The sequence below is a fragment of the Crocodylus porosus genome, unplaced genomic scaffold (assembly GCF_001723895.1).
Source record: "Crocodylus porosus isolate Cpor-Errol unplaced genomic scaffold, CroPor_comp1, whole genome shotgun sequence".
Lineage (NCBI taxonomy): Eukaryota > Metazoa > Chordata > Crocodylia > Crocodylidae > Crocodylus > Crocodylus porosus.
The window spans coordinates 5322377-5346590 of NW_017728929.1; the positions used below are offsets into that span (position 1 = coordinate 5322377).

The 24214-nt window shown below is 42.4% G+C and overlaps 1 protein-coding gene across 1 annotated transcript in view; it reads right to left on the minus strand.

The window, feature by feature from the left end:
• LOC109315373 (glypican-5-like) overlaps positions 1–24214 on the minus strand; it is a 643246-nt gene that overhangs the window by 579057 nt on the left and 39975 nt on the right. The window contains exon 2 of the mRNA XM_019543047.1: positions 21626–21787. Coding sequence (XP_019398592.1) covers positions 21626–21787 — 162 coding nt within the window. The remainder of the gene's footprint in view (positions 1–21625; positions 21788–24214) is intronic.

Sequence of the window (24214 nt, forward strand, 5' to 3'; positions counted from 1 at the left end):
CACGGTTCCCCCTGTCTGGGCAGAGACAGGCACAACCGGAAGAGTTTACACAAAAGCCAACTCAGTTTTACTTAAATCAGTTTAAGAAGGAATAATATTATTTTCCAAGTTTGTGAACTGCTCTGAGGGTAATCAAGGGAAGTCTCTTGTTTTCACAGGAGACCTATAAATTTCTAAAGGAGTAAGGAATTGATCTGTAACATCCACTGGAAAGCAATCTGAGCTAAGCGATTTCTTTTCCTACACTTGTCTTCTTGCTTCTTTAATTTCTAATTAGTTTATTGGATCCCTTAAAACTTCCCTTGGTAGGCGATTAATTTGGAGAAGACCATGAATGGCACATGCCACCGGTGGCTGGGGAGGGGGACACAGTGGTGGCGGAAGCACAGCAGCGGTAAGTGGGGGAGCTCCCACAGCTGCCGGTGGTGGGGGGTGGCGAGTGCTGACCAAGGGTTGGCAACCGCCGGCAGCATCAGCGAGAACCCCTTTTTGCAGGGGGTGCACCGCCATGCTCAGGGGCTGCACATGCACTCATGTGCACCCCCTACACCTTGCCCCTGGAGAAGACTTATTTTTTCTAAGTAGTATTGTTTTATAGAGGACTATATTTGAATGAGTTGATCTTATTGTGACACAGAAGACTAAAGGATTACTTGCACACTAGGGCTGTGCAAAATTTTGATGGGCATTTCATTTCAATTTTGCTGTTTCAAGCTCAAAACATGTTGAAAGCTTCAAAACAAAATGAAAGGCTTTGAAACAGCTTCAAAATGAAAAGAGTGCACTCAAAATGTTTCAAAAGTTTTGAAACATTTCAAGTTTTGAAGCTGGGTTTGCTTGCAGCTAGACAGAAACTAAGGGGGAAGAGTGATGGAAGGATTACTCTGATATTGACATATGTAGCTGGCCAGTGCCTGTGATCCTTCCCTGAGGTTCCTTCCAATCCCAGTGCTCTGGAGGAGAGATGGGAAAACAACATAAAAAGCATTGTTTGAACTGAGCTTTCTCTGTGCCTTGGGGTCAACTTACTGGAGCTGTTTCTTCAAGCAGCTCAGCAGCATCAGCACCTATGCACCTATCTTCTTGCTTCATGGCCTCATCAGAGGCTACCATGCCTGCTGTTTTCACCCCACTCCACCTGAACACACATGCAACATGAGTTTTGCTTGTCAGCAGCTTCAGGTGCAATTTCCCAGAAACCCCTTCATCTATTTCCTTCAAACTTGGCAGGCTTTGTGGCCTCAGCAGATGCTACCATGCCTGCTTTTTTCCTTTGAATCAGGAAAGAAATGGCAAAGTTATAGGCATTTTCGCGATTCCCCATTATAGCCTATGAGTAAAACGTCAAAATGCATCGAAACAGCAAAACAGTTGCCATGAAATGAAATGGAACAGTGCTTCAAAACAGCAAAACAAAACACTTGTTCAAAGGGACAGCGAAGCAGAAGTCGAAACAAAATGGTGCTGTTTTGCACAGTCCTAATACACGTGCGTCCTTCATATTTGTGAGTTTACATCCACTTTTTGTTTTCAGGACTGGTGCTTTGGCTGCAGTGTTATGAAGAACATTCTATTTTACAGTAAAATGAAACAATTTATTCCTTTTTTGTAAAAGTAAATCTAAAGAATTAAAGAAACATAGCAGATTGCAACAGTCAGGAGGGAACTTAACGTGCCAGCTTTCTGGAATTTCTAAAGCGTTTCAGTAGGGAGCTGTGTACATTTCTTTTCCCAGACATATTATTAAAGGGCCCAATCCTATAAGCTGTAACAAAATATATATATATGTAAATTGGTAGGATGATATCTGTACATCTCAGTGGAACACTGTATTTTCTCTGAGTTTTTTGATACAACGTTTTATATATTTTTCCTCAGTACATGAAGGGTTATTCCTTAAGGTTAAGGGTTAATTAAGGTTATTCCATGCATTATACCCATAGGGTATAAAATGCAGCAGGCAGGCAGATCAGGGGCTAGCCCACACCCCCAAGGAGGGCTGCAGGGGCTGTGCCAGAGTCTTCTTGGGGGGGGGAAGGGGGCGGTGCCCCTGATCTGCCTGCCAGATGACAGACTGGCACTGGGCACAGCCCGCATTCAGCGCTAGGAAGATTGGTGCTGCTGCTGGCCTCAGGTAGCAGCACGCAGCTCCTGTCATCCTGTGTGCAGATTAGGGGTACACACCACCAGGAGGACTCCAGCACACCTCTCACACCCTCCCAGGGGTACTGACAAGCTCCCAATCTGCTCATGGGATGACAGGAACTGGGTGCTGCTGCCTGGGACCAACAGCAGCACCCATCTTCCCAGCACCAGTCCCAGCCGGGCCACCTAGCTCCTCTTATCTGGCAGGCAGATTGGGGGCTTGCCTGCACCCCCAGAAGGGCTGCGGGGGCTATGTCTGTCATCTGGCAAGGAGATTGGGGGCATGCATCCCCAGGAGGACTCCAGCACAGCCCCCACAGAAGTGTGAGCCCCTGATCTGCCTGCCGCCGGAGAGGAGTCGGGTGCTGCTGGCTGGGACTGGTGTCAGGAAAAAATTGGTGCTGCTGCTGGTCCCAGGCAGTTGCACCTGGCTCCTGTCATCCTGCAAGCAGATCGGGGGCCCAGTGGCATCCCGGGAGGGCTGCGGAGGCTGTGCTGGAGTCCTTCCGGGGGTGCGTGGCCCAGATCTGCGTGCAGGATGATAGGAGCCAGGTGCTACCACCTGGGGCCAGCAGCAGCACCGATCTTCCCAGCACTGGGTGCAGGCTGTGCCCAGTACCAGTCAGTCATCTGGCAAGCAGATCATGGGCACGCACCCCCAGGACTCTGGCAGCCCCACAGCCCTCCCAGAGGTGCGGGCAAACCCCTGATCTGCCTGTCAGAAGACAGGAGCCAGGTGAAGCCGGCTGGGACCAGCACTGAAGCCAGAAAGCCTGGCTTTAAAACTCGAAACAATTAAACACTTTCGAAACTTTTTTGAGTTCCCTTGTTTTATTTCAGAGCTGTTTCAAAGGTTTTTGTTTCATTTCAATTTCACTGTTTTGAGCTTGAAATGCAACAAGATAGCTTTGAAACAAAAACCAGGCAAAATTTTGCACAGGCCTAATATTCACTAGCATCTTGGCTTACATCAAAAGCAAGCACATACTAATGCTTCAAGCTCTGCATTATTTATGCGCTTATGTGAGGCTGCTCTGTTCAATGGACAGGCAGGCACTTTTTTCACTGGCTCATCCTCTGCCATATGCAAAAATATACCAAACAGCCTGTAAGTCACACTCACACTTAAGTCAGTGACTGATTTATAATCTAAAATATCTGATCTTACAGCATATCTTGAGCTTTCGGGAAAAGTAATGGTAATTATAGGTGCAGTGCTACATCAAGAAAATCCAACTTCTCCAACAAAACAAATTATAAACAAAAAAAAATCCTATTCAAATAGCTACATACTGAAATATTTACACTCCTCTTTTCGTGGCTAAAGAAATGAATATACAATCTATGAAGATACAAACAGAACATGGAAGACGACGACTGTGTTAAATTTTAAACAAATGCAAAATTACACATATCAAGTTTCAAATACATTTTTGTTTGGCCACATAGGACTGGTCAGAATGGTTTAGAGTCCAGTTTAAGAGTAACATTTTTTTTCTGTTGGGATCATGTATATGCCCTGCATATTTTTTAAAATGGGTAGGCAAACCTATGTGTTTAAATGTATAATTCTGACCATTAATTTTAGATCTTCAAAATAGTTTAGGATAGGAGGAAGTTTTTAAGATTGATATTCCCCTCATTTGTACTTATTTGACTTAACTGATGTCAATGGACCACTCATAATTTACATAAGAGAAATATTTAGCTTATTCTGATCAGGTTATAGACATAAGTCACACTTACGCGGATTTAAATACACTTTAAACCTGAAGCAGAGACGCATACAAGCCCCTTAAATCAGTTTAAGGCTGCCTGGAATGGTTCAAAAGTATACCTAGAAAAAAAATCAAGGACTCTTTGGAACCAGTTCAAACGTTACACATGGAAACCAAGTGCTCTGTGATATGGTGTCTAGTTGATTCTCCAGGTATCCTACAGTGCACGACTCCTCAGCCCCCTCCACTGCTATAACTGGCTTCTCTGATACATGACCCAAATTCTACTGCCCTCTCCTTCTTTCTCTCCTTTTGGTGACACTTTTTAAATCAACGAGCTCCTTCGCACTGCTTGCTCAATAAATCTTTCTAAGAAACAGCTGCATCCTCACTCCCTACTCAACCATGTTCCCCATCAAGAAAAAGAATTGAGCCACATGCAGAAACTGTTTTGCTGACTTTTGGCCTAGTCATGTAGGCATTTAACAAGTCAAGTGTACACACAGAGATAGAGACAGAGATTCTGCCTTCCCTTCCTTCTAAAACAAACACCAACATTTCATTTATTTAATCCACATTTTGAGATTGTTTCTCTTTGGACACACACACAAGTGAACTCTCCCAGATCCACGTTAGTCTCTTCTAAACCAAATATTACCAAATCTATTAAATTTCATCCACTATGCTGCTCACTGGAAACAAATGGGAATCCCAGGAAAACATTCAGGACTAAAAGTGAGCTGATAGGTAGTAAGTTTTGTGCAGAGATGTCTTTAAGTATTGAAACAGGTACAGAACACTGAACTTTGATCTTAAAAAAAAAATCACCTCTAAAAAGCATAATGCATCATTTTAAGAGCTAAAATCACTACAAATCAGGCTGGCCTATATGGCTTGTTTCCATACTTTCCCCTATCTGTTTATTTGCATTCTTCTATTCTTTCTTATTTTGTACTCAGATTACAGCTGCTCTGTAGTTAGAGCATGGATGTCTAGTACGTGGGGGCCCAACACCCTAGCCCCCCTCAGAAAGAAGGCTGTCACCTGAAATGCATAAAGTTTTCCACATGTCCATCATTTTAATTCCCCCCACCCTCCTAGCAAAAAAAAAGTCAGTGCCTATTTAGAGACTGTCTTTTTGTGCTGGGATTATATAGCAATTATTGCAATGGAGTCCTGGTTCATGACTGAAGGGCTCGGGTATTATGAATTTTCTGTTAATGATTTGGAATGTTAAAACAAGAAAAAAAGAGCCCTTTATCCTCATCTAGGATTACTGTGTCTCTAAGTATTTGGAACAAAACAATACTTTCTGCTAGAAAAACATAAAAATATGAAATATACAGTCCTAAACAAACAGGCAAAAAAACCCCCAAAACCAAAGACACACGCACACAATACACACACACACACACACACACACTTTTCATAGATTCATAGATGTTAGGGTCAGAAGGGACCTCTATAGATCAGAGTCCAACCCCCTACATAGACAGGAAAGAGTTTTCTTTCTTCATACTTAAAAAAAAAAAAAAAAGAAAGAAAGGAAGAAAAAAAAGAAAAGGTGATAAAATAATATTCTTATCCCAAGGGGTCTAAAACTTCACTATGCATTTACCCCATAAAAATTAAGTCAGAAGATGGTAAGAAACTGTTGTCATTTCATTCCAAAAACTTGATTTTGTCTTTTTTACAAGTCATACATCCAGACTGTACAACAGGCAGGAAAAATAACGCTCCAGGCTGAAACAGAACATTGTCATTATTAGAACATGGAGCTAAGGGCTGCCACTATTGTTCTCCTTCGAACACAATTGCCTTTAGATATTTGCTCTTTTACCCTTGTCAGTCTCGCTCACTCACTTTCTTTTAAAAGTATAAAAACGTGACAATGTGAATGAAGTGATGCTTTCCTGCAAGTCAGCCCTTTCATGCTTTGTTCGTTACCTCCAACGGCTATTTTTTATTGAATTGCCTGACAGTTCTAATACTTGCTATTAGCTTATCTTCCATCTCAAATAACATGCGAATTACGCATCTAAAAATGGCCTAACAGCAGGCTTCTTCAATTCTGAATTTTATTAAAAAAGAATAAAGAAATAAAAGAAATTTACCAATTAAACAATCTTCTTGTGGGGTGAGAAGGGGATGTATAATTTAATGCTGAATCACCATTGAAGTATGATTATATACAGGAGGGTACTCTAAGAGGCTGTCTGAAGTCCCCTTGTTAACTTATTTCCTACCAAACCCCATTAGGAAGTACCATTTTCTGCCTTTCGCATGGATCAGATGGCACCAATTATCAAAAGTACTTCCCTGCAGAGTATATGCCCTGGCCAGCTCTAAGATCCACACCCCAGCCACATTTCAAGTTAGGCAAGTTATACTCTGGGTTGTATTTGATAATACACTCACTCCAGTGATCAGGAACAATATATTTGTTTGCCAGTGCCTCCATTCAGGAAAGCACTTGCTTGCATTTCAGTAAAGTCACTAGATCAGGGGTGGGAAATTATTTTGGCTCGAGGGCCACTTAATGAGTTCTGGTGAGCTGTCAAGGGTCACAAAGGTAACCCTATGCCTTTGTCACCATCACTTCATTCACCATCTAACCCCTGACCCTTGTCACTGGAAGTCCCTAGCCTTGCCCCAGAAGTACACCTTGGGGGGATGCCATCTTGAAATTGGAAAAAAAAAAAAATCATATACTAAAAAAATCCAGCAACTACTGTAACTTACTTTAATTTTACTTTAAAAAAATATTTTTGTCCCAGTTTGTGTGCATGTGCACAGTGTATCTAGAGGTGATTACACGATAGCTCAAAAAACATTCTTACTTTCATATATTGTGTGTGGGGGGGGTAAAGGGGTGTATGTGGGGGGCGGGTTGCAGAGTGGGTGTGTGTGGTGGGGTGTGGGTATGGTGGATGTGTTGGGAGGGAAGGGGGGGGGGTGTCCTTCAAGTCCCTGGAGCATGCATGTGGCAGCTGTGAGCAGGGCCAGTCCTACCTGGCCCCACAATGCACAGCTCCCCACACTCCCACCCCAGGCCCCAGCTGCAGGTGGTGGCAGCATTCAGGACCAGCCCCACCAGGACATAACATGCAGCTCCCACCCAAGTCCCTGGCTGCACATTGCAGCGGTGTGTGGAGCCAGCCCCACAAAATATAGCTCCTGCACTGCAGCCCAAGTCCCCAGCTGCACATGGTGGCAGTGAGTGGGCTTAGCCCCACCCAGACCCATAGCACATGGCTCCCCGTGTTCCCACTCCTTTCCCCCAGAAGAAGTCCCTGTCCCTGTGCCTGGCCCGGTGGGGCCCATACCTGCATTCCCATGCTCGCGGGCAGGCAGGGAGTCTGGAACCAGCCACGTGGTCACCAGCAAAAGCCTCTGCCAGGCTACTTGTCTCTAGCGCCCCCTGGCACAGGGCTGGGGCGCTTCAGGCCAAGTCGGAGTGGGGGGACAGGGGGTGTTGCTTAGCAACCAAAGCTACACTTTCTGCTGGGATGCACTGGCTTGCAGAGAGGCAGCAAGGGCCAGGGCTTACAGATAGCTTATGAAGGAGCCCTGCAAGCCAGACGGAATTGCCTGGAAGGCCAGACCTGGCCCGCGGGCCATATTTTGCCTGCCCCTGCACTAGATTATGGGGCTTGTATACAAGCAGAAGTCATTCAGAACAGCTCCCTGCATGGAGACTCAGTTCTAGAATAAAACAATGTGACTATATTTCAGATTACTCTGCTCTGAAAGCATTTTGATTATTCCATGAAAATGTCTGCAAGTGGAGCTATTCCAGAATGTCTATACTGTCAAATAACTATGCCGGTCAATTTCCTGGTGGATGCAAGCCTTCTACCTCATTTGTCTCTCTTGTTTCTTGCAGGTTTTTCTACCTTTTCCTTTTATGAATAGTTTGCTCATTTATCTTTGCATATTCCTTCTTTCTGGACTGATCCATCAATTATCTATTGATTTAATCCTCCACTGACCATTTCTATGACAGGGGGTGGGGTGCAATCAACAGTCAAGAAAGTTCCTACGGGTCTGAATAAATACAGCAGTTATTCAAAACCAACTGCATTAAAATATTTCCACTATCTAATCCCCATGAAGGCAGCAATTAGTGAATTCTCTACCAAATCATTCTACAAACTTATCTTCTCAGATGATTTCACATTTTAATTCTCTCAAGTATGAAAGGTGACCGTTATGCCCGAGACAACAGACAGAAAGTGACCGACCAGAGGTCCAAAGACAGAGTACAAAGGACACTGGTGATTTCAGATAAGTCAGTCTGCACAGTTTGCTGCATTACCATGACATGTAGCAAAAGGTAGGGTAAAAGTCTTGGACCCCATACAGGGAACAGCAGTAAGGAAAACATAACTGTGGTAATGTTTGGTGGGATGTGGAAACATAAATACACTGTGTCCAGTGTCCTGGACTGGGTACTGTGTCCAGTTCTTGACCCCACACTTCAAGAAGAATGTGGACAGACTGGAAAGAGTCCAATGCAAGGTAACAAAAATAATTAGGGACCTATGAGGAAAGGCTGAAAGAACTAGGGTTATTTAGCCTAGAGAAGAGAAGACTGAGCTGGGAATTTCACAACATTCTTCAAATACCGGAGGGGCAATTATAAAGAGAATGGAGATAGGGGTTTTTCAGTGTAAGGAACAGGCCTAGCAGCAATGGCCTCAGGCTGCAGCAGAGAAAATTTAGGTTGGAGATTAGAAGGAACTTTCTAACTATGAAAGCTCTGAGGGTAGTGAAACATTGGAACAAGCTACCTAGAGAAACTATCAAATCTCCACCCCTAGAAGTTTTCAAGAGCAGGCTTGACACACACTTGGCTAGGATGTTTTAGTCAGGGAAGATCCTGCCGTGAGAAGAGGGCTAAACTTGATGACCTTGTGAGGTCCCTTCCAACCCTATTTTCCTACAGTCCTAGAAAGTAAACAAATAGAAGATAGGGAAGGGGGCACCTTAGGGCACTTTTACATGTTTTCTGGAAGTGGAGGGGAGGCACTTTAAAGTAGCTCTGAGAGCCCCTCTAAAGCACTGCAGTGTCTCATGTATCAGCATCCCCACATTTCAAAATGGTGGTGGGGGTGCTTGAACTAAAGCTTGTTTGACAAGCTTTAGTTCAAGTGCCCCCCACCGCCATTTTGCAGCATGGAGACACTGATACACAAGATGAGGGAGGCTTCTGGAGCATAGTAATTGCCATGCTCCAGAAGACTCAGTTAATTGAGCCTACTCTGATGCACTGGAGTTACAGTGCATCAGAGCAGCCTCCACGCTCATGTACAGGCACCGTTAGAGACTAACAGCTTCAGAGAGGCATGAGCTTTCACAGGCAGCAAGATACATATACAAAGTACTGACTGCAGTCCATTCTTAGCATCTGATAAGATTGGTTGTTGCCTATGAAAGCTCATGCTTCTCTGAACTAGTTAGTCTGAGATCAGTTACAAGGGAAGCCAGGATAGTACCTTAGGAACCAACACAGCTAACCACCTCTATGAAGTAAGCTACATGATATTTACATGTTGTCACTTACTGGTTGCACTGCAGAAACACCCAGAGGTATTGGTCTTGCTGGTTTAGGCACTTTATAAATAGGTAATAAAGGGATCTTGCCCCAAACTTCTTAGAAGATTGGTATCAGAAGGGGGCTGACTGGGACCCAAACAGACTGAGACTGAGGGAACAAAAGGTAGTTAAATGACTTCATAGGCTAAATAAATGATAGGCTAAATAAATGATATCCTATTTGTTTTGGTTTTAAAACAAAATTGGGTCAATATATCACTTCTGACATGCAACTATAGCACTATAATAATGTTGGTTAAAACATGGGGTTTGCCCACCCCTGCACTAGATTATGGGGCTTGTATAAAAGCGGAAGTCATTCAGAACAGCTCCCTGCATGGAGACTTGGTTCTAAAATAAAACAATGTGATTGTATTCCATCCATAACCTCATAATAAGTTATGGATGTCTTAAAGATATATAATGAAAAATCAAAGCTCTTCATACAGAAGTCAGAAGTGGAATTCTAGTTACCTATGTATACAAACCCCAGGCTCTGGTTGGCCTGTCAGGTACTAAGTGTATGCTTTTGCCTACTGTATTCTTCAGAAATACCCAAAGGCAATTACTAGGCATCCTAGTTATCTCTGTTTAAGACTTGCAAATTCTCTGATGAAAAACACCAAAATCCACAATTAAAATGAAACGTCATTAATACACACACACAAAATATATACAAATTATAAGCATACACTTGGTACCTGACAGGCCAACCAGAGTCTGGAGTTTGTATATATAGGTAACTAGAATTGCACTTCTGACTTCTGTATGAAGAGTTTTGATTTTATTATATCATCTTTAAAGACATCCATAAAGGTTTATAAAATTAATAAACATAATATTATAGCCCTACAGTTGCATGTTAAAAGTGATATATATAGATATCTATCTACCACTTGAACACAATGTTTTATTCAGATATTTTACAATTTTAAAGCAATTTGGAAGCCTACCATTGTGTCAATCACTATACTAAAATAAGTTCTAAATACCTATAAATTTTAGCATTTGATTTTGGATATTTTATCATGGAAAAAATCAGAGCTTCCCTGCCTCCTCCTCTCACCAGAATGTGGGTCTAGCAGAAGCTGTGTCCCTCCCCACCCCAATTGATTTGTGGCACTGCCCAACTTCTTCCCTACTTCACTATGGGCCTCAATATCCCCATCCCATAGACTTAGTTGTGGGGAGCTACAGGAGCTGCTCTCCAGGCTGCCTGGCTGCCACATGCATGAGTACATGCACACATGCATGTGATGCCCCCTGCCCAATTGCCCTTCTCCTGCTTCCCCCAGCCCTTTGCAGGCTGGAATTCTGCCAGCCTGCAAGGAGAAGCCTGCTGTTTCCTGCACTTTTCCCCTTAAAAAGGCAGAAATTTGCATTTTACTGTGTTTTTCTGTGGCAAACAAAAAACCCAGTTCCCTAGTGATTACTCAAAGCAGACCTACAGTCAGAATACAGCAACTCACATAACTGAAAACCAACTGTACTGTAATTCCACTAGTAACCAACAGACTCCTGTACTTACACTGGCAATGCACTTTCTCAGCCAGTCAAACTAATTTTAAGACCCAACATAAATCTTTTCTGTATTTTAAAGGAAACAGATTATATTTGCAATTCAGTCACTTACCAATTTTAGCTATCTTCAAAGACTCCTTTGAACATGATTTATGCCATTAGATCTCATATGCATGACAGTGATTTATAATCCATGGCTAGAATTAAGTGCTCACACTAGGTTTTCATTCAATATCCCATCTGAGGCTGTTATTTTGAAAGCTTCTCTCAAAAATCACCTGAATTTTTAGGCTCCCTTTTCTCTTTGCCACGGTATCCCTATAAATCTTCTTTGCAGCACCATTTTTGTTGGATATGAAGGGGCAATTTGCATTTTTGAGGACTGGGAAAAGAATGGTGCAGCAATCAAGGCACAAAAGGATATGGAGCTGGATGAGAATTTCAGAAGCCAGGATGAACAGAAATCACCTCTTGGTGATATTATGAAGAAAGAGTCTGTGAGCTTTCAAGTACTTGTGTGTGAGGACAGAGGTCAGAACTGAAAAATATGTCAAGGCTACCAGGCTAAGAGCCAGGGAGACTGAAGTGATACCTACAGTGACTTTGCAATAAGGGGGCTTAGGGGATCAAGAACTCTGTTTGAGCCATGTCAAACTTCTGCTGATGGATAGTTAACCATAAGATCTCACTGTACCTCCTTATGTCAGGTACCTCTTATCTTTTCATTCCAAGTGACATCTTGTTGAAAACACCATTTTTCTCTTCTACAGTGTTTCCACCTCCGTGCTCAAAGCCCTGGAGTATCATTATCATTATTGTCTAGATGAGTAGTGCTCAACCTTTTTCCCTGGAAGATCAGATGAGCAGCGCTCAGTCTGCCTATGGGCTGGATACAGCTGGTGGTCCCTGGGGCAGGCATAAAGGCACTATCCTGCCACGTGGAGGTGGGCAGGAAGCATCCCAAATCCAACTCAGCCCTTCAGAGGAAGGGGGCATGGCCCAGTCCCAACCCAGCCCTGCAGTGGAGAAGGGGCCCAGTGTCAACCTGGCACTGTGCAGGGGGAGGGCACATGGCCAGGCTCCAACCAGCTCCACAGGGCTCGGCGTTCGGGAATTTAACAGAAGGAAGGGTGGCCCTCCCTCACTGCCAGATTTCCCAACCCATGGGGAGCCTTGTGGGCCAGATGCGATAGCTCCATAGACTAAATTTGGCTCACATGCAGAAGGCTGAGTACTGCTGGTATAGATGGTGTAAGAAACGGAGCAATGAAGATACTTGCTCATGATCACACAGTTGGTCAGTAGCAAAAGTAAAGAAAATACTGGGCTCTTGGCATTTATCCACTGAACATGATGCTTTCCTTCCAAGGAAACATTACTGTGAAACAGGATTTGAGCAATCATATGAAAAATGGGACTCGATGAATGTCCCTTGGTTTCACCTAAAAATGTCCCTTTTAAGATGTTTTGTAATGTTCTGTTTCTACAAATTAATCGTCCATGAACATTTGGGATGCAGGCCATCTCAAGTTTCCTGCAGTGCTATTTTAAGGCTATAAATGAGTCAAAGGAACTTCTTTGCAATAGGTAACTATTAGATGAGGCAAGAAATTCTTGCGAGGAAAAAAAGCTGTAATTATTCATATTAGAAAGCTTAATGTAATTCAGGAAGTTTCTAACCTCCTTACAGGACCTTCACCTATCACAGGAGGGACACATTCCCACTAGGGGAGATGCCTTAATAGACTTGGTACTGGCCACAGGGAACAACTTGGTGGGAAGTCTCCAGGTGCAAGGTAACCTAGGGGACAGTGACCACCAATTGATAGGATTCACTATCTGGAGAAAGGTGGGGAAGATAACTAGTAGGGCGGAAGTGCTAAACTTCAGGAAGGCCAATTTCAACAAGCTCAGAAGATTAGTTAGGGAGGGACTGACTGGTAAAAGCCTTGGAGAGATGGAAGTCCAGAAAGGGTGGGAGTTTCTCAAGGGACTAATCCTGCAGGGTCAGAAAAGGACCATCCCAGTGCACATAAAAGGGAGCAAAAAAAGCAAAGAAACCCTCTTGGTTGAGCAGGGAAATCCAGAAGAGCCTGGAGGGGAGAAAAAAAAAAAAAAAGAGGCCTACAGGCTGTGGAAGCAGGGGGCTTCTACCAAGGAGGAATATACCTACTTGGCTCAAACTTGCAGGGAAACAGTGAGGAAAGCCAAAGCGAAAATGGAGCTTAGGCTGGCAGTAAAAGTTAAGGATAACAAAAAGTCATTCTTTAAGTACAAAGAAAGCAAAAAGAAAGTGCAGGGTAACTTAAGGCCCCTTCAGGATGAACTAAGGCAGCTGGTAACAGATAGGATGGCCAAAGCGGAGCTTCTAAATGATTTCTTTCCATCCACGTTCCTGGACACAAATACAAATATGCCTCCCATTGGGACCTTAGGTAAGCACGAAATAGATACCAACCCACCAACTGTTCGAGCTCACCTAGTAAAGGGGCACCTGGAGGGGTTGAAAGTATTTAAGTCAACAGGCCCTGATGATCATCATCCTAGGGTACTTAGGGAATTAGCTGGAGTCATAGCGGAGCCGCTGGCACAACTGTTTGAGCGCTCGTGGTGCTCAGGACAGGTCCCAGAGGATTGGAAAAGGGCCAGTGTGGTCCCTATTTTCAAGAAGGGGAGGAAGGAGGAACTGGGTAACTATAGGGCAGCTAGTCTCACCTCTATCCTTGGCAAGACCTTTGAGAAAATTGTTAAGGATCACATTTGTGGGGGACCAGCAGGTAAAATGATGCTAAGGGGCAATCAGCATGGGTTCATAGCAGGCAGATCCTGCCTGACTAACCTGGTTTCATTTTACGAACAGGTCACAATATGCTTGGATGAAAGAATAGAGGTAGATGTTATTTACTTAGATTTTTAAAAGGCCTTTGACACAGTGTCACACCCAATGCTTAGAAATAAACTAAACAGTTGCAATGCAGATTATTACACAGCCTGGTGGGCAGAAAATTGGCTTATGGGACACACCCAGAGAGTGGTGGTGGACGGGTCAGTTTCTACCTGGAGAAATGTGGGCAGCGGAGTCCCTCAAGGCTCTGTCCTGGGACTGATACTATTCAACATCTTCATTAGTGACTTAGATGAGGGAGTAGAAAGCACCCTGTCCAAGTTTACTGATGATACCAAACTATGGGGGGAGGTACACAAACTAAACAGCAGGGAGTGAATCCAGGCTGATTTGGACAGGCTGGGGAAATGGGCCGAACAGAATAGGAGCAGTTTAACAAGGATAAGTATCATGTGTTGCACCTGGGGAGGAAGAATCATCAACACTCCTATAGCCTGGGAGGTACCAGTCTAAGTAGCACAACTGTCGACCCCAAAATGAACATGAGTCACCAGTGTGACGAGGTAACAAGTAAAGCTAACCACACCCTTTCTTACATATGTAGGTGCATCAGAAACAGGTCTAGGGAGGTGATACTTTCCCTCTATGAGGCCTTGGTCAGGCTACAGCTGGAGTACTGTGTCCATTTTTGGGCAAAACAGCACAGAAGAGTTCATACTGCTCATGGGAGACAGAAGAGAATAAAGACAAAGGTAGCAAGGCCATAAAACTATCTTCTGCAAAGATGGGGTTTCATGTAAACTGCAAGTTACATGCCTATGAAATAACAGACACTGATTACCGTGCTCAGCTTGTCATCCTTCCCTTCCTACAGTGTGTCATGTCGCATCTTTTCTGACATTATATTGCAATCTCTGCAGGGAACAGCCTCTCTGAACTGCACCCAGCACAGTAGGTTTATGAATCTTTGGGTGCTACCACAATACACACAAGCAATATCAATGAGTTAATTGATATTTCTGTGACAGGTGACTAAAACCACCTTTGTTAGGATAGATTCATTACCCCCAATCTTTTCCCTCCACCCTCCTCAAGACAAGTAGAAATGTGCTTCCTTCATTTTCTCAACAACTACTTCAGGGGATGAAAGGAGCAAATGGCCACATCCTCTCCTCTTTTCTGTCCATGTCAGGGGGCAGCTAGTAACTCCTCAGGGGGCTGTCAGAAAGAGTCATCAATTCCATTACATGAGTGCTGCCTGCCTCAAATGATGCAAGAATCCCATTACACCAGACACTGCTTAGGACAGACACAGAGGAAAAGTGTATGCCTAAAGAGTTTCCAATCAAAATAACCAAGACAAGGATAGGAGTCACTTTGACTTGCCCATGGGATTCCCAGGCATATGCCCCATCTACTGTACTACACTGGTCAGTATTGAGACTTATTAGAGCTGGGTTCTGTTCTTGGCTATGCTACTGACCTACTGGGTAACCCAGGACAAGTCACTTCCCCTTTCCTTAGTGAAGATGGCTGGGGAAGGAAGATCTGTATCTCACTTTCCCATTTGTAAAATGGGAACAAGGATACCAGCCTTCTTTACCAAGTACTCCAAAATGTATAGATAAAAAAGCCACTGTGTAACAGTTAGGGATTGTATTAAAGTAAACAGCAGTAGCTAGACGATGGATCTCAAACCCTTAAGCAAATACACATATACATATATACACACACACATATCATATCTCATATCTCCTGTCTCATAAATCAGTGAGAACAAAGTCATCCCAACAGACACAAATATCAGACACTGAAAGAAGACAAAAGACTGCCTATACTCAACACATGTAACAACAATAAAGGGGAATTCCAATTTTTCATAAACAATTTTTGTTGCTTATAGCAAAAAACAGAGGTCATTTGGCCCACTGGTATTGGAATGAATAATGTGCAGGAGGTGAAGAGAAACACTTAAACAGAGTCTCTCTCCAGTCTCATTGACTATAGGGAGCCCTTTGTGCAAAGTGCCAAAACGAAATGATACACCTTGGCCAACTTTCAGCTCTGAGGCCAGTAGGGTGCACGACTCTACTTAGCAGGGTTATACACGTGGAAAGGGGTATGCAACAATTTGTCTGAATAAAAGACCAAGTATTATGGGATTACAAAAAACTATTTGAAAAAAACATTTCTAGTGCTCTATGATCCAGCAGTAAATAATGAAAACCACAGGCAGGAACTTAAAAAACAAACAAACAAAAAAACTCATTGATTTTGGACAGCAGCCATTCACAGCACAGTGCCTACATTTCATATAGTAATTAACTAAAACCAGAATGAATTTCTCAAACCAAGTCTTTATTGTTTTGTAAATTTCATTGCCCATCAACGTTGTTAACCAGCCACCCCCGTTTCAAGTTGCTATTTTACTGAACTCAAAAATATAATGTCAATAACCCTGCAATTTAGCAAGTTAAAGTGTAGAAGGCATTTCACTTAATGACAGTTGTGAGGCTAACTATGCTGGTTAGCTAATTTACTCCTTCCCTAGGATATCCATTGCTGTGCTACAGTGGATACCTGCAATATGTAGATCCAACCCAATGCCCACTAAAAACAACTCATTTGACTTAGATTGGTGCTCAACTGCCAGCTTCATATTTAAAGAATGTTTTAATCATTTTACCACCTGTACCAAGGAAAGAGCAGAACAAATTGATTCTTGTGAGGGGATGTGAAGTGGGAGGCAAGCATTATCTACTGGGCTAGGAGTCCTGGGTTCTGTCCCTTGGACAAAACTTCTGTGCTCCTCCATGTTTCTCCCACCTGTTATCTGTTTAGAAAACAAGCTAATTGGGCAAGAAGCTAATGTGAGCATGTATGCAGACCTGGCATTGGCCTCCGAACAGTGTAAATGAGCCCCTTTAACTTGTGTTGCTACCCTATGTCAAGCTGTAACCACAGTTCCTCCCAGCACCTCGGAGATGAAGTCGTGGCAGCACCTTAGAATGACACTAGCAGTGTGTCCCACGTGGGTCAGTGCACTGTGAGAAAGACTGGGTCTGCTAACAGAAGTTTAAGCAAGTGCAATTTTGAAGATGCAGCTTGCACAATAAAAATATTTCTTTATGAAAAATATGCTTTTATTCATGCAGTAGCTTTCCATTCAGGGCTCCTGAGTAATGATTCCTCCTGCCTACAGGGAAAAATAAATACAATGAGAAAAATACACCAATAAGAAACCAATTTGTTGGAAACAGTTGAGCTCAAACAAAGCATTTTCCACAAATCTCAAATACCTGCTAATTTTGTGACTAAAATTTCATATAGGTTTCCAAGTTCCTTTTCCTGTCTCTGCAGAGATCAGCCTCAAAATGAATAAATTACCAGCATCTGGATTCTCATTACCTCAAATTAGCCTCAGCCTAAGATGACAGGAGCAGAGCCAGCTTTCTGTGGTTTCATACAGAGCACCTGTTAGCACTCTATTGAAACCATTCAGAGGAGAGAGGGCAGGTTTCTCTTTGCTGTCTACACACAACAAAGCTTTACTGTCGAGAGTATTTATACTTCTTCTGACAGCAACTTTCAGGCTGCACACTCGCGCCACTTTTAATCCATGAACAAATGAATTAAAGTTGCCTTGTTTGGAACTCTCCTCAGGGGCAAAATTAGGGGCTGGGCGGGGGTGGGGGGGAATAAAGGTGTCAAATAATGTGTAGTATCACCACAAGGAAATTAATCTGTTAAACTCTAACCAAGGACAATCCAGCTGATTGCTTGCGAGCACAAAGGTTAGAGAAAGAGATACTTAGTTCAAAGAAGGCTATTTCACTGCAAAATTGAATCAAAATAAAAGGATCCTATTCCATTTTGTTGAAATCTTGGTTGATCATCCCAGCCCAAGAAGCTGGATAAGCTAGAAAAGGGGTGGGTGCATGTGGGGACCCCTTTTCTCATCCATACAGCAAAGCATAACCTGATGGGGGCTGGGTAGGAAGGTAAAATGAGCTGGGTTCACCACCACAAGAACTATACACATTCTATTAGATTTACTTACCATTTCACATAACGGCTTACTTATTTGTCCCATCCACCTGCTAAATTTTGCTTTTAGACTAGCAGCTATTTGGAGCAGGGACTGCCATTAACAAGATGTCTGGATGGTCTCTGGCATAAAGATTATGGCTTTTAGACTCTACTAGAACCTAAGTGTGAAATAATAATTGGTGCTTTTATCTAATAGCTGGTTGAACCCAAAAAGCCCTGCTGAAGTGCCCGATCTACACAGACATTGGGCGAGCCGGGTCAACCTAACACAACATCTCTTTTGGGCATGCACTGTGCTCGGTGCAGGGGCATGCTGAGCTTAAAGCACCAGTTTTTTTGGGGGGGGGAGGGGTTTGACATCTGTAAGTACCCAAAAGCTCTACAAAAAACCTGACTGCATTCAATACGTCAACATACAAAGACAAGTTCATAGGTGTAGAGAACGTGACCCCGATAACCTCGACTCTCAGCGCTGAACCCAAATGCTGCAGGTGCCAATCAAGCTCCAGGGTATAGTGATCACCAGGTTCAGTAAAATAAGGCATACAGGAATGAGAAGAAATAAACTTCATTTTGGAGCAGTAGGCAACCTCTTTTTCTGACTAAGTGCCTTAACTGAGGCACCGTATCCCAGTTCTCAACTTCTGTAGTTTAAGCAGGGTAGGATCTCTAAATCAGTGATTCTCAGCCAAGTTTAAAAGAGGGGAACAACCGCTCTAAATTAAAACCTCTATTACTACAGGGGACCAGTGGAGTCCTGCATACCTGAAACCCTTCCTCCCTCCTGCCCAGGGCTCCCTGGAACACAGTCTACAGGGACCACAGCCAGTGTTATGTGGCACCTTTTCCCACTGAACACAGATATTACCCAGCAACACAAGTGACAGGAACTTGAGCTGAAAATATTATCAGAACATGAAGACTTGATTTAAGTGTTTGCACTAGCACCAGTTTGCTAATATTGCAAAAATTTAAAAAGAGAGAAAAGGCAGGATTCAACAGTTGTGCTAAAGCGGTCCGTATGCACAAAATGGGCATAAATCCAAATACAACAAGCCCATCCACAGATACAATATGTTTAATTGAAGTCTCACACTAATCATTCTGTAGGAGTCTGGCAGCTCTGAAAATTGTATAATATCAACTCTGGTTACCTTTTTAAAAAAAAATGATGTTTTAATTAAAAAATTCATGAAGCTTCCCAAATCCAAATAATTATAGCTTTTGGGGGTTCACATCCTTTTCAAAAGGGAGTACTAAGTTGAACCCTCTTTGTATCACCTGCTGCAAGCTACATTAAAATCTCCTCTAATCAAGTATTTGAGCTTTGCAATTAACAGTTTTAGAACCAAATTAAAGACCATTGAAGTAAATGAAATTTGGCCTCCACAAAGGAAAATAAAAGGTATGCCAATAGAAGAATGTTTTAAAATGCATTTATCATTTTGTCCTGAAAAGACCCTTCTATGGTGGGAATGCTAAAAAACCACACAGTACTGGCTTAACTGCTCTGCCACTGAAGCCACAGAATCATAGAAAAGGAGGACTAGAAAGGACCTCAGGATAGTCCAACCACTTGGTCAGGGTAAAATCATCCCTGTCTAAATCATTACAGGCAAGTCCAATGGATTTCAAGAGGAGCCAATATAGGCCAATACTGAACCCTTCTGAAAATCCCACCCTAAAAGCCATATTCATTTTGCAATTAATATAACTAGGTTGAATGATACAACATTTCTGACTTGGAGGACTGTATAAAAACAAAGACATTTTCCTGTGGTAGAAACAAGACCCCAGTACTGAGTTTCCTTCTAAAAAGGCTAAAGTATCCAAGAACATAAAGAAAACTGTGAGAAAACTGTACAATATAGATGACACCCTCAGAAATAAATTGGAAAGTGACAACTTTGTAGCTGAACTTATTGACGCTTTCTTGCATTCATGAGGACAAAGCCTAAAGAAAACCTGAGCCACCCCTCCCCACCCTTCCCCCATTAAAATAAGTTTTCTTGGGACTTTAAATCAACTAATCTGCTTTTGACTCTAACACTTTATAATAATGCAAAAGAGCAGCAAACCAAAACGGACAAAAGGAACACAGCTAATTCAATGCAAAGATCTTCTTGCTGGGTAAATGTCTTATACCGCACTACTCTTAGAGACAGAAGGCTTAGACAGCATAAGATGAGAACTCACAGCTTTTCTCTGACACTTTGGACAATAGCAGCTCCCACAGCAAGAAAAGAAAAAAAAAGTTATATCATCAAGAGTTCTCACCTCGCCTAGGTAGAAAACACAGAAGGCTGCCTGCAACACATTTCAGTAAGTAACATAGTCTAGAAAATGCTTGTAAATTTAAGCTATGTGAAATGTCTAATGACTTTTTTCACTTCATCAAAAACCTTCATCAGTCTCAAACAATAAAGCTGCTGGCTTGACTTAAAGGGCTGGCAGGGTTAATCTGTTTTGACCTTATCTTTATACTATCACGATACTGGAAGATCATTTGAATAACTCCCTGGCATTCAACAACGCCAGTGTAGTTCCTTTTTACCCACAGGGCTGCTCAAAAGTGCCTTGCAACCACATTGTAAAGCTTTGTGGGATACTGAAGTATTTTCCAAGACGAATTGTGAAATAAACCAAAATACCATTCCTCACACACTGCTCTGACCTTCCCATCTGCAACATAAAACCAAATGTTCAGATGTTATCTGTATCCTTTTTTAAAGTCTTCAGCAACTGTTACTGTCAAATTTAAATTATTTTTCTACTTTTATTTATTTGAAGTTATCCTTTTATTCCAAAGTATGATCTTTGCAAGACATCTACAAGCCTGACAGGGCAATTCTGATTCCCCTAATCATGTGAATCCTAGTCTCTCTTTTAGCAAGTTCTCCCTTGATGTCCTTTAGGAATTTGCCCTAAAATTTTCTAATTACCAAGTCCCACCTAAATTTTGATCTGTACTTTGTTACAAGCAACCAAGCAGTCCCAACATCTAGAAGTCCACTTATATGCTTAAAAATAAGCCTTTGAGAACTGCTTCTAAGCAAGAGTCAAAGTGCTGAACACTTTGTGAAATTCCTTAAACACAATAACCACAAGACACCACCCAAAAAAACCCCCCATCTACCTGTTAAAGTAAGCTAAGTCTTACTATCTTCAGGACTTTTCAAGTGTCTATTCCCTCATGTATTCACATTTAACTATATAATAAACTTTAAAAAGTGTCAGGCTTCTAGTGACTGTTTAGATACAGAACTATTTTATTGCGTTAGGGAGGAGTGCTTTTTCAGGGATGCATCAGTCACCACATCTATTGTATCACATCAATCAAAAAAGGCTTTTATTTTTAACACTTTCTGCCTTAAAAATTATGACCAAATAGGAGAATTTTAAAGGTAGAAACAGTAGTTTGACAATAACTAATATATGTGCTTTCAGAAACTCCAGTCAGAGTCTAGATTCTAATTCCATAATTAAGTCCACGTGCCCAGTTAGGACCACATTTAAGCACATACTTAATGCAACACCCATGCTGAAGTGCTCCCCTGAACAGAGGCATTTTCCTAGTCAGGACCTTGAAGAGCTGAGGAACAAACCATTAATAAGCAACTATGATGCACTGCAACATAAAAACCCTGATGAGGAAGTCTTGCTACTGTTTTAGGGTAGAATCTCTTAAGCATGCTAAGAGTATTAACACGGTCTTCTGTGTGGTCATTAAGTTTAATGAAATTCTTACCTTGAAAAGCTGTAACATGACCAACAATCATGTATTTCAGTTCAAAGTTCAATGCCTGGATACTCTGAGTCCTCTCTCTCCGAACAGCTGTCTGGTAGCTTTCTTCCATCTTTTTAGTGCAACAGGTAGGTGCTCTCTGTTGGCAGATCTGTAAATCGGAGTCTTTTGGAAGCAAAACAAAAAAACACAGAAGAATTAAAAACTACCCTCTAGAGAAAAATATCATACAAGTAAAAAATGTTGACAGTCAAAGTAATAATCTGGGAGGCTATCCTACAACAAACAAACAGAATCCAGAATGATATTGCTAATCTAGTCAGCACCGTATGATATTGTAAGTAAGTATCAGGCAGAAAAAGATAATTTCATAGGATTATGTAAACCCATATTATTTTATGGCACTGCCAAAGTCTTGTCATTTATGCCAGCACCTGTCAATGCTGATGCCACAATAGAGGACTAAAAGTTACAAGTAGTAATGAGCGCCAACAGTAAAACAAAAAAAAATAAAATTTAAAAAAAAAATCCAAAATCAAAACTATAAAAAGTAACTTAAACTAAATATCAAGAGCCAAATACTGTTAGTATATCACTTGAACCCACTACATTTGAGGCAAAGGAATTTCCATTGCAAACGAGGCAACGCAAAGCATCAGTCCATAAGCACAGTGTTTGCTGTTTAAATTAACTTTGCCCATGAAAAATTAGCTCTCCAGTGAGGGGGTTGGGCAGTGCAACTAGATGCCCATCTGTTTATTTATGGTATTAATCTGCCATTACTACAGAACTTCAATACCTCATAGTTTTATCACACCATAACCCGGTGACATTGCCGAGTGCTAATATTCCTGTTTTACAGATGGGGAACTGAGGCAAAGAAATATTAAGTGACCTGCCTGAGCTCACTCAGGTAGTCTGTGGCAGGGCACAGAAAGGAAGCCAGGTTTCTCCAAGTCTCAGGCAAGTTCTCCCACCCAAAAGTGTAACTAGGGGTAGGAAAAGGGAGCACAAGCCCTGGGCACTGATTATGAAGTGGGGAGAGAGATTCTGGAACAGAAGCTGCTACTCTGCTCTTCTGGCAGCTCCAGGCTCTGCCCAAGTGTCCAGAGTCCAGGGAGCAATGGCCAGGAGCTGGGGCTCGAGTCCCAGATGCTACAGGGTCTGGCTGAGCAGAGTGGAGGAAGGAATCAGGGGGGTTGACGCAGGAAGGCAGCTCCATCGCTCCACCTGCCACCAAAGTAAGGGTTTTACATGTTTACTTAGCATGGCAGTCAGTGGCACCTGCAGGGCAGATAGGGGGGCAGGTGAAAGGCTGGGGGCTATCTTACCTCATAGCAGCTGTGACCCTTTAGTCCTACAGGGTCCTGGAGACCGCCGACATGTATAGGCACAAACCCTATATCTACGCATACTGCTGCACAGTCTCTCCTCCCTTAAGCATCACCCTTATTGGAGTTGTTCTGCTGGATTCATCCCAGTCATTTTTACTGGAATGTGCTGATTTGTTTAAAAAATAAATCCATTCTGATCAAGGTCCACAGCAAGCCATGTGGTTACCAGGCAGCTCACCCACCTGGCTCTTTGGCAGCTTGACGTTCAAGGTTCACTGCTGTGGCTCCCTCCCCTTCCCTGGTAGATTCAGAAATGTTGGACTTTTGGTCTGATTTGGAATGAAACTTTGTTTCCAAAGAGTGGACTCGGCCACAAAATGAAAGGACTTCTCTACCCATCTCCAAAGGCTTATTCTATGTAGAAGTCCACCAGCATCCCCACAGGAGTTAGAAGCAAGACATTCACACTGACAAGAACCCAGCAATCTACTGGCCATGAGGGAGAGCACAGGGATGCTATTTTAACCACATGGCTGAAGCAGGAGTTATTGCACAGGTGGGCAAAATGCAGCCCGCGGGCTAGATGCAGCCCACTAGGCCATACTATCTGGCCCACGAGGCCCTAAATATTAATTTTCTAAATTTTTTATCTGCCCCTGGCACTCGATGGCTTGCCAAAACTCAGGATGCAGCCCTCTGTCCGAAATAACTGCCCGCCCCTGAATCACAGGGGCCATAAGTGCTACTGTGAAAGAACTTTTTAGTCTCAACCTTATACTGAGGAGCTTTATGATTAAATAAGAGCATTATAAATATTTTAAATAAATATTAAGTTGTATTATTTTGGGGTCAAACTTTCCTGACGCTTTATGCTTCAAATACAAATACTGAAGCCATGCTCAATTTCCACCTTGCAGAGAAAATGAGAAAGTAATTCTTTAAAAAAATGAATCAAAGAAAAATTGTTGATTCTTCTAAGTAATAATTTTTAATGCTTTTTAAAATTCCTTTTCATGCCATTTTATGCATATTTAGCATTCATAGTTCTAGAACCTGAACTATGCAGTCATGATGGATGCGCCAAGGTAACACTTCATAGCATAAGCAGCTGCTATAAATGTCAATAAAGGAGCAGTTATAGGATACAGATAAACTTATTTTGATGAATCATAAAATATTTTTAAGAGAAGCAAGGGCTAATCTGGAAGAAAAAGGCAAAACAAGACAGCCTAAGCAAAGAAAGAAAATACTAGTCCAC